This window comes from Nematolebias whitei, chromosome 4 (genome assembly GCF_014905685.2).
Source record: "Nematolebias whitei isolate Nwh7 chromosome 4, NemWhi1, whole genome shotgun sequence".
Classification (NCBI taxonomy): domain Eukaryota; kingdom Metazoa; phylum Chordata; class Actinopteri; order Cyprinodontiformes; family Rivulidae; genus Nematolebias; species Nematolebias whitei.
In genome coordinates this window covers 33,751,353-33,763,278 of record NC_056501.1, presented here as the reverse complement: position 1 = coordinate 33,763,278, position 11,926 = coordinate 33,751,353, and the positions used below count along the sequence as shown (strand labels likewise).

Genomic DNA, 11,926 nt, shown 5'->3' with positions numbered 1-11,926 from the left:
ATATATATATATATATATATATATATATAATAACCTGAATTGAAAACTGAATTATAATCTTAGACTCTGGAGAAGAACAGTTTTGAAACTCAAAGTGTGTAACCTGTTAGGTGATTTGTTCATTTGATGTTGAATTTATCAAATTTTACAATGTTGGGAGAAAAAAAAACCATTTGCCATCATCATCCTCAAACTTGACTACTTAAGAGAGGATTTACTGACATTGACTACACGACTTTGTAACCATTCTACTTGAGGTTGTTTGGTAATGTTCACATTGTTTACATTTTTAATTGAAAGTACTTACAGTTCTCTTTCTAGAGTTGCTCATAACCCAGGGGGCTGCAGAAATGCCAAGTGAGGTCTGAATATGAAAACACACATTAGTATCTTTTTTCAAAACCCTTTGAGAGTCAGTGGCGCTGACACCAGAGTCAGACCTACCTGAGAACTAGATTCTCTTGAAGGTGAGGTCTGGACTATGAGGGAGTAGCTGCCCTGAAGTGTTGCATTCCCGTGAAGCACAGCAGGTTTGGAGCTGGTTGGAGGAGAAGTGCTTCTTCCTCTCACAACAGACACTCCAGCTCCTGTTGGGCTGGCTAACGTCTGCTCCCTGTGGATGTGTGTTTGAGCAGCCATATTTGCCAACTCCTCTTCCTTCTGCCACTCATCTTCTTCATTTCCAGTTTCCATGGCAATAGAGAAGTTATGACTAGCGTCCAGAGGGCGAGGTGTTGGTCTGTGAGTCTCCTGGCTTCTTGGAGCAGAGGGGTTCCCGGATCTAAGCCGATCCTCCTCACACTTTCCTGACAGGGTGAAGACCTGCTGAATACGAGGTGTCTGTTCGGAAGAGGGGCTGGCGTTTGGGGCTGGGACAGAGACCCGGGGTCTCTGTGGAGGGGGCAGTTGAGGTTGTGGGTTGGAGTGAGGTCTGGGCTGAGCCTGTGAGGAAGAAGACCATGGGTGGGGTTGTGTCGTACCATACTGTCTAGTCCAGCTGTGAGGTACGAGTCCTGTAGAAGCACTTACCCCACCCTCTCCAGAGGATAAAGTGCCCTTTCTGACAGCAGTGTAGACTAAAGGTCCTGAGGCAGATGTGAGGGGTGGGAGAGTCTGAGGGAGGGACAAGACCTTGGACTGGATGGGCAAGGAAGTGGAACTGGTCCTGTTCTGAAACACCTGGTTAATTAAAGATGAAGACGTGTGGACTGAAAGCTCAGAGTCGGACTGAGATTGGGGGGCAGTGGGTCTTGTTCGGCAGCGAGGGACAGAGTTCAAGGAGTAGATCCCAGTCAGGATCACATCATTGTTGTTGTTGTTGCTGCCACTGCTGAGGGGAGAGGACGAGGAGGAGGAGGAAGATGCTGATGAGAAAGAAGGGAAAGAGGAAGATGGAGGAAGAAGATGCACACGATTCGGGATGTTTCGTGCCACAGCTATGTCGACAGGAAGCAGCGCCCCTGTTCCCAGACCATGATTGGACAGTGCACTTCCAGCCAACGCAGGATTCGATAGCAGTCCTCCAGCTATTCCATGACCAGACAGGGACTGAGACACATTTCCATTCTGATCTACTTTTGAGGCAAGTTTTCGCCTTTTGTTGCCAACCCAAGTCTGGAAAAAGAAGCAGTCAGCTCAGACATATTTCTAAACGGTAAATGGACTGTACGTATATAGTGACTTTCCATGTTAGCAAGACACTCAAAACGCTTTACACTAAAATCAGTGTCCTCATTTATCCATTCATACAGCACTCTACTAGATCTATACGAAGCTAATTGAACAAATCATTCTAAAGAGAGTAATCAGAGCTTCATCATATTCAAACACTGATGGGACACACATCTTCAGTGTCTTGCCCAGGGACACTTCAGCTGTGACTAGTGGTGGATTCAAACCCCCAACTCTTGCATTGGAGGACGACTGCTCTAACCACTCGGCCACAGCCGACCCCTTTCTAAAACATTAAAAAAGTAAAGTCCCAACATTCCTTGAAGGAATGCATATCAGCCACTTTCATGCAGACGTTTAGCTGAAGATCATCTTATTAACAGCATTACAGCAGTTTTAGCCAAACTGTTACGAACAGTCTCGTGATATAGTGAGATCTTGCAAAATGTGTTTGTGCTCAGAGCATTTATGACTCTTAGCTACAACAACATACAATTTTAGCATAATATGTGTAACATTGACCGTGTTACAAGCAGTTGGCAATAAAAAGTATCACAATATTTATATGAAAACAGGTGCAACCCAAAGCTTTGGCAAAACTCTTCATACAACTCACTGACCCACCCGGACCACACTGAAGTCCAGTTTGGCCTCCTGGGCACATTGCAGTATCATCTGGAAGCACGCCTTGCTCTGATTGGTCATCCCATTGTCATAGTAACGTTCCAGGATCCTTTGCTGTTCAGCTGTAAACACGGACCGCAGGTTCATCTGAGACACGATCAGGATGATGGAGAGAAACAACTTTAGTCCATTGAAAACATTAGTTGTATGCAAACATACATGTCACTTTTAACGTACAGTCTGCAGACCACGCCTCTGTGACCATGCATCCATTCTGCTGCTGGAGGGGAAAGAGGCAGCCATGCAGATCACAGCAACACCTCCATTTGTAGAGATCAGCGCTGTTTGGTTAGGACTGTCCTCATCCTGCCTCAGTGTGCCTCGTGCACCTCTGCTTGGTGTAGCTGAGAGAAGCCAAAGCAGAGAACACATTTTACATATCACACAGGAAGCAAGTGTCCAAATAGCATTTCTTAAATAAAAAAATAAAAAAAGGCACATCACCCATCACAGGCCAAAGTTTTAACAAAACTATTGTGCAGTCTGTTAGCACTCAGAATGAATGTGGAAGACTCGACTACTATCACAAAAAGTTTTAGCTCATATCTGTCAAATCAACTAAATTATACCCTTTAGACTAAAGTTTAAAAAAGATTTTGTGCTCTTTGAGCTCAGAAAGTGTGTTTGGAATGACTCTCAGCTACCAACACACTAAATGTAATATCTGCAGAACTGACATTGATGCGTTTGCTCAGGTAAATTAACCGTGGCAGCCATCTTGGATTGAGTCCACAAGGTGAGCAGTTGTAGATGTATTTCCATTTATTAGTTTCTGGGTTTTATTCAAATTCATCTGCTGCTTGTTGTGATGTTTTGCTAACAAACAAACAAATACATGCACAATGCAAGTGCATGATCACCCACTTTTATGGCAGTGGACAATATTACCACCAGGACAATACAGGAAAAGTATTTCTTTACTCTACAGACTTAACTTTTATTTTGTATTTTACAGTAACTTCAAACATTGTAGTAATGTAAAAATTAGGATTTCTAAATCAGTGGTTCTCAAACTGGGGTCCGAAAAAAAATATATATATATATTTTCCAACACGCAGGTAATGTCTACCAACCTGTTAAAATGCACCAAAATGCAGGAAATCATATCTACTTTATTCATAATTTTCTGGGGGAGGACTCCAGATCCAGCATGGATCAGTTTACAAATGAAACCCTGTTACTTGGTCAGACTGCTGTTATGATTCTGTTCAGTTTGATGTAAAGAGTTTTCTGTAATAATTTGAAGAAGTTCATTTATGTTCATTAAGTGAGCAGGTAACGTTTTATATTCTGTTAATTTTCTCAAAAATGTAATTTTTGGAAGTTGAAATTAAACATTTTGTTAATACGTGTGTCTTGAACAAAACATACATGTTTAAAAGTATTAAAAAAAAAGAACAGGTCTTAGGTATTTATGTTACACAAATATTTCCATTGCATTAAAGAGACAAATTGAAGAAAATTATTTAATAAATATGAGGGGGTCCTGAAACTTTTTCTCCCCTGTAAGTGGTCCCTGAACCACAAAACAATTTTGGATGAAAATTTTACATCATATTTATTTTTTTTATATGATAGTTTGTTAAAAATACATTTAATAAACTAAACTGGTAAAAAACACTTGAACAAACAAATGCAATACTAATGCAAATACTTATAATCTAACATGGAGGAAAGCTTCATGTGGTCAGCATTGTATTGTTTATGCTGTTTTGTGTTTGTTGTGTTAGCAAAATATCTGTGCAGATTTTAATGAAACACTCAGAATGTAATCACTGGATGTACATCTACAATGGCGTATCCTATGGAGTGACTAATTCACGATGGACACCACAGCTAATCAACCTTAGAAAACACAAATATAACTAAGTCCATTTCACAGATACTGGTGTAGCTGAGTGGTTCCCAGCACATCCTCTTAGCACCAACAAATCACGAGATTGTGTGGTATCACATCAGACAGCATCATTTTTTTATTGGACTAAAACACTTTGGCATTAACTGTTAGGAGTCAACTTTTTCATTTTAAGGTAGCTGCTAATATTGTGTGTGATCAGATCACGGGTGTTATTTTTAAGGTTTGACCAAAATGGTTGAAACTCTCATCATTTGACATTAAAACATGACCGTAGTTTAAAACTCTGGCTTGAAAGGTCCATTTATATTTATTCAAGAAGAGCAACAGACTTGTCATTAACCATGTGTTTGCTTGGAATTCCGAGTGGTGGTGCAAAGAAGAGCAGGTGAGCCTGTGATTAGAAGGTTGCCGGTTCGACTCCCTGGACCGACAACATCAAAACGTGGGCGGGAAAGGTGAAACCCCCACACCTGCCTCCACCCCTCGTTTGCCCTTGAGCAAGGCCCAACTATCTGCTCCCCCCGGCACCTATCTCTTTGCTCCACACAGAGGGCTGTGGTTGCGTCAGAAAGGCGTAAAACAATTGCCACGTTTCTGTGCGAGTTAGTTCACTGTGGCGACCCCTGAAGAAGGGAGCAGGCAAAATTTTTTTTAAATAGTTCAGACACAATATTATGCAAGTGCTACGTGTCATCATTGTGAGTTCTCTGCATTTAACCCATTGCACCTGAGACGCACCCCGGTGGAGCAGTGGGCAGCTATGTGGGCGCCCTGGGAGCGATTAGGGATTGGGTGTCTTGAGACACCACGTGTGGGATTGGGCCTGGGGCTTTCAGGTTGTGGGTCGGCTGCCCTGCTTCGACTTGAGGGGGGAGTCATTTTGTCCTGCCTAAACAAACAGACTGTTAGCTTTAAAGAATAAGGTAGAAGCAGGAAAAAGTTTGTGTGTGTGTGCTAATGGCAACAATGACTCTATATAACATTTATCAATTTGACGCAGCACCACGTGAAACATGTTGTAGGAAAAACATTCAAGCTCGTTCAACCCAATCGAGTAACTCAAATGTAAATGATTGAAGCGGGAGACGAGTTAAAGCAGCTCCAACACTCCCACATGGCAGAAGTGCAGCTTTCAGAAGCTACATACGGGGATGTAGTACGACCAATAAGCAGCGGGACTTTATTTTGGAAGGCTCACTGCGCATGGCTACTTTGTCCCTATAAGCACCGCGATGAGAACAAGCAAACAAACAGTGGGCGAATTAGACCGCCTCCTAAACAACAAGCGGCGGATTTAGAAATGTATTTCTCACGAAAGAGGCGTCAACTTCACTACTGGGAGTTAGTCTGTAACTAACCCGGGTAGGAAGAGGCAGCCCACTTTAGCATGCAGGCCCGGGCGCGGCCAAAACCGACTCACACACACAGCGCTAGCTAACGTTAGCATTAGCTTTCCCGGTAGGTAGCCGCGGCTCAACTTTTCCTTCAAATCTGTGATTTCCCGACCCCTGGGCAGATCTTTTCCCCCCTGAGCCTCGCGCAGACTGGACAACGATAAGCGCGTTTAGCGGTGGCCTCCGGTGAAACGTCGAATCACTTCCCTTCATACCATTTTGATGTTAAAATCAGACGGACGGTCCAAATCAGCAGATTTCTTCCCCCGTCCCTTCTGCTAGACAATGAAATCAGAACGTCCGATCATCAATTCTAATCATGATTGTGACGTATTGCAGACAGGAGCCAATGAGATGTCGACATCTCCGCTGTGACATTTGGAGAGGAGCCGTGGTCCCGCCCCCCGTTGACTTTGTTCATTGAGTAGCGGGAGGGGGGAGGTCACAGGCTGGCAAGGTCCCGCCTCTTTTCAGTGACGTCACTGAACAACTAAAGCTGGGAATGGATGATTGACAGCTGCAAACCACATTAATTTCCAATGGTGTTTCTGCCTTTAACTCAAAAATTATTTTTTGGTAGACTTTAATTTATTACTTTGGAGGTTGGTGAAGTTTATTGAGGAAATTCAAAAAGCGTTCAATACAAAAACAACTGGACTTTATTAGTAACAGAAGACGTTTCGCTCCTCATCCGAGGAGCTTTCTCAATTCAAAGAGCAGAGAGTGAGAGATTCAGGTTATAAGGCTGAGTGAGATAAGACACACACACATATGTATGTTGAATTCATCATGTCCTGGATGACTGAGAATCTTCACCAGTTTATTGAGGAAAGAAATGACTAAAAGGTATATTGTTGTCTGTAGTGTTAGCGAAATATGTCATGAACCAGTTGGCAGATTTTAATGAAACTTTTAGAACTTAGTCATTGGATGCACATCTGTAACTCAATAACATTTGGAGCCAACCCAATTCAAGATGACCCCACTGCTAATTAATAGCAAGGAATGCCATTCCTTTAATGAGTAAAGCATTTGATTTAATATATTTTGAAATTTTTTTAAATGCGTTTTGCAGTTCCGCATGTTACAATTATGAACACGAATTAGAATTTGATAGTTTTAGGAATTATCATATTTTATAAACAGAGCAAATTCTAATACTTTCAAACTGCTCATGTTACTGCTCTCTGTCAAAATATGTCCACTTAAGCTACAGGACAAACTATTTCACTGTTATTTGTTGTTGAACACGAATAAGGGCGTTATACATCTTTTATAACAGTTTTTTTTAAAAGATGGAATAACTTCAGAAAATTATAAACCTGTTTGTCCATTTTTGATTTGCTTTTGTCCAGAGAAAAGTTACTGTAGTAATACTGCCATTTTCAAAATAAAATATATTACATAAAATGTTTCAATTGGTTTAAACCACCAGTTTAAATCAAATTAAATATATATATATATATATATATATATATATATATATATATATATATATACTTAACATTTGGGAGAAGTTACAAAGACTGATTACAAAAAAGCAAGCAGACAGGCACTTTGTTTTGCAGGACTGACTGTTCAGGGCCCGACAACCCAAACACTCTTGATCAATAATCACTATCGATCAAAACTCCAGTCAAACTCATCCGACCTGCTCCAGGAGGTCTAAAGACTGACGTCGTCTGGACTGCATGAGCTCTGAATCACCAGAAGAAAACCAGACCAACAGGATTTCAATCTGATGACTGTCACAAAGGCCCCGAGACGAGGATCTGCTGTTCCAGCTAAAAAGCGGGCGGTGAGTCTCCTGTGAGCTCCCGGTCGTCCATTTCTTTCCTCGGAGGCTTGGCAAGAATGTTGACGGGAGGTCACTAAAACCCTAAAATACCTCAGCTCGTGTATCTGTTGTGTCACACGTGCAGAAACTCCACAACATGAAATTGTAGGAAGACTTACTGAAGAAAAAACAGACGAGTCATTTTCTAAGTTTCTGGTGCTTGGAAAAAAAAAAAAAGTTTTTCATTTACCCTCTTTATTTATACATGAAGTCTCATTAAGTCACGAGAACTCATTTTCAAGCGAGACCTGCGAGTAGATGGTGGGGGTTAAGGGCTTTGCTCAAGGGCCCAGAGTGGGGCAAATGAAGGTGAAGGCAGGTGTGGGTGTTTCACTTTTCCACCCACATTTTGATGTTGACTGTACCAGGAGTTGAACCTGCGACTTTCTGATCACAGGCCCATCTTCTCTAACCTCTGCACCATCACTCCCTAAGCTTTTATTAAAATATAAAAATGGTTAATATGTCAAATACAAGAATGTTTCTAATAAAATGTTAAAAGACAAAAAGAGACTAATGCAATGGTATAGTGATCTGTCCAGTCTAAAGACCAGGATCAAAAGCACCAAAACGTCTAATTTTCTGTAATCCAAGAGATTAAATTAGCTCCTGTTCAGAAGGTAAAACTAAACAAGGTTGAGTCGGGTCATCTGGACAGATTCTTTGTTGAAAGGTTTCTTCTTTTATACAAAAAGGTTTCTTCAGTCTGAGGCACAGACGCAAAAGTATTTTAAGCAGCACCTTCTCAGAGTGGATCAACCAGTTTGCTGGTAACATCCAGAACCAGCTGCTCACTTGATCAAGAAGGACCATCAGCCTAACAATGGATCATTAGCACACTGATGGCTGTTTACTATTCACAGAGGGTTGAGTGATACTAGCAATCACAGCATTGTAAGAGGGGGACAGTTGAACCTGGAGGCCTCCACTCCTGTTTAATGATGGATGATTTCTTTTCACAAAGATGGCCTCCTTTACTCCTCTCTCAAACCATCGTTCCTCTCTATCATGGATGTGAACATCTTCATCCCTGAAAGAGTGACCGCTGGCCTGGAGATGAGTCCTTCTCCACCATAACCCTCAGCACTGGCTCTCCTCAGGGATGTGTGTTGAGCCCCCTCCTGTTTACTCTGCTCATGTTTGATTGTGCAGCTACCCATCCAGGCTGTCACATTGTAAAGTTTGCAGATGATACAGCGGTGGTGGGGTGCATCACAAACAATGATGAGTCCAGCTACAGGCAGGAGGTGGAACACCTGGAGAGCTGGTGCAAAGAGAATAACCTTCACATCAATGTGAAGAAGACAAAGGAGATGATTGTGGACTCAGAAGGAACAAAAACATCTACACCCCCCTGAACATAAGAGGATCTGTGGTGGAAGTGATCTCCAGCTACAAGTACTTGGGTGTACACATGAATGACAACCTCAGCTGGAGCAACAACACCACCATCCTGATCAAGAAAGCTCATCAGAGACTCTACTTCCTCAGGCGGCTGAGATGAGCTGGTCTGGGAAGCTCAGTCCTCACCTCCTTCTACAGGTGTGCAGTGGAGAGCATCCTGTGCTCGAGCATCAATGTGTGGCATGGAGGCTGCACAGCTGCAGAAAGAAAAGCTTTGCAGAGAGTGGTGAAGGCTGCACAGAAATCTGTTGGAATCAGCCTTCCCACCATCACAGACATCTACACCTCCAGATGCAGGAAGAAGGCCACCTGCATCATGAAGGACCCCACTCACCCAGCACACACTTTTTGCCCCACTCCCCTCAGGAAGGAGGTTGAGGAGCATTAAGTGTAGAACCACTAGACTGAGGAACAGCTTCTACCCTGAGGCTGTTAGACTCATGAATCTCTAATCAGGATAATCACTGTGAAAATTCACATCATGTTGCTGCTGATCTGTTTCAATGTTGATGTGTTCATGCGTGCACATCCGCTCACAGACTCATGTTCATGTTTGTGCTGATGTTCAATGTTTTATATTATGAGTGCTTGGTGTATATTTAGTTGATGTTTTTCTTAGTTCATATCTTAGATGTTATTACTGTTTTTCTTATACATTTTATTGTTGGATGTAACTGGGACCCTGTGTACATAATTTCACTCCACCACATGTACCACATGAGGTGCGAATGACAATAAAGAATCTCTGACTCTGACTCTGAGTGTAGACCACTGAATCCTGACCTGATGATGTTGATCTTCTGTGCTGGGCCATCCTTTTGGCCAGTGGCTATTTAGTTTCCCCGATGTAAGACTGATCACAATAACAATTCTGTTATTGTATCACTCAGTCCTCTGTGAATAGCAAGCCGCCATTGGGGCACTAACGATCCATTAGGCTGATGGTCCTCCCCTTTAGCATGTAAAAGACTAGTTTTGTCTGTCACCAGCAAACTGGTTGATCCACCATGAGAAGATGCTGCTTATAAGACTGAGTTTGTTGCAGCTCCTCAGACTGAAGAAGGTTTTTGGATAAAAGACAAAACGTTTCAACAACAAATCCGTCCGGAGGACCTGACTTAACATCTTTAGATTTACATGGATTATTGAGCATGCATCAGAATATAAACCAAACCCTTTCACATGTTTTTCTTCAAGAAAACAACGTATTTATACACTTCAATCAGTAATGCATTAGATTAGATTCCTTCCTGCTGATTACTAGAAAAATAATAATTAAAAAAAAAAAAATCCTACAAAGACTTTGTTAAAAAAAAGTTACTTTCCATCCCAGTTTCTTTATTTCCTTGTCTCCAGTCTGTGTCTGAGTATTGCTGACTCTTCTGTCCCAGGATTCACAGTCCCTTCTCTGACAGAAGGAACCCAGCTGTGTGTGGGAGAGCCCAAAGTCACAGGCCCAGTCAGTGCCTGTGGGTACGCACTGGAATACCTGACCAGGGTAAATGGAGGTACAGTAAAGTTTATATGACCAGTGGGTTTGTCGTTGGTCAGGCATGATTCTGTTTCATGATCAGCAGGGGCAGGAGGCTCATTTTCACAAGCAGCAGGTAGGTCAGTGATCTGTTCCTGGCTGATAACGTGATCAGCTGCTCACATTTCTCATGTCGGTGTCTCGTCCATCTCACCACATGATGCTTTTTGTCATCTCTTTATAAGGAGGAGCTTAGGCCTCCTGGGCCTCTGAACACTGACCATGTACTTGTTTTCAAGACACGAATCAATGAGATATTCTGGCCACTTTGCAAGTGGGACTTTAGAAGTTATAAATAAATCTCTAACCTGTTGTAGATTATGTTTTACAGCACCCAAGGTTGATTTTAGCAGAAATGTTATATTTCTGTGAGAACATTTGTGTAATGCAAAGTTGATGGTGATGTAAGAGGCTCGTTAGAGCAGGATTTGCACAAACAGCTGTGAAGTTTTGAGTTGTTGTTACTTTGAAAGTGGGTCCACTTGGATATGCTCATTAAACCCACTTCCACAGCAAATTGTTGCACTCTTAAAATAACTTGAGTCGTTCAAATGTTAGCCCCTTTAAAAAATGCTATTATCTAAACTTTTTTTTTTTTTGTATTTTTTTTTTATGGTTAATTTGTCAGAAGTTGTATGAAACTTCTGCCAGAACTGAGTCCAGGGCGTCTCCATAAGTGCTACAACTAGATCAGGAGTGTCCATTTCTGGTCCTAGAGGGCCACTGTCCTGCATGTGGACCACTTGTGTCCCTGCTCCAACGCACCTAAATCTAGGATTAAATTATGGCATGGAGTGGTGGAAAGAGCAGAAATTTTCATCCAGACTAGACGAATGGATTGCCAAACATGCCCCTGCTTTATCTTGCCAAGTTTATAAAACAACTCTGCTCAAAAATAACCAATTAAAGTGAAACAATCTCTAATACTGAACTTTACATGTTTGGATGACAACATGTACGTTGTCACTGTTATCATAACTGTCCAGACAATCCTTCTAAGAGTGCTGTCAGGAATTGGCACAGATGTGTGGTTGCCATGACAGCTTTAACATTTCTTACAATTGTGGTTACACCTATTATGTCTCCATTGTGTCAGCTTAGACTAGTTCAGAGCTTAGTCTACTAAGTTAGTGTACTGTTGAGCTTGCAGTAGCTGCATGGTCGCCCTTTAAAATCCCTCCAGAAATGTTTTAGCTGAACTGGTTGTGTAGATGGACGGTGGTGACGTCACCTGTGTCCTAAGTGCGGCAGCAGAGGGCGCTGTTTCTTCCGGCTCGGTTCACGCAACGAGCCACAAGCGCTGGCTCCACATCTGGCTGATGTGCTCCTTCTCCAGAGTGTGATAACAGCTGTGTGTGTGATGTGGCACGCGGAGAATGTCACTGCGACGGAAAACATAAAAAAAAAAAAATTGTTTTAATATTTGTTACCTGCAGCAGACATATTATTGATGGACCTGCTGCAGAGGAGATTTTAGAAAGAGCTGTAAGGATATTTACCGTGTGTGTGTGTGTGTGTGTGTGTGTGTGTGTGTGTGTGTGTGTGTG

General features: G+C 42.2%; 1 protein-coding gene across 1 annotated transcript in view; it reads right to left on the bottom strand.

Annotated features, from left to right (window-relative positions):
- hdx (highly divergent homeobox) overlaps positions 1–5,894 on the bottom strand; it is a gene marked incomplete in the record, with an annotated part of 16,270 nt that extends 10,376 nt beyond the window's left edge. The window contains 5 exon segments of the mRNA XM_037675992.1: positions 308–364; positions 445–1,614; positions 2,296–2,442; positions 2,533–2,699; positions 5,823–5,894. Coding sequence (XP_037531920.1) covers positions 308–364; positions 445–1,614; positions 2,296–2,442; positions 2,533–2,598 — 1,440 coding nt within the window.
- Positions 5,895–11,926: the final 6,032 nt, after the last annotated feature.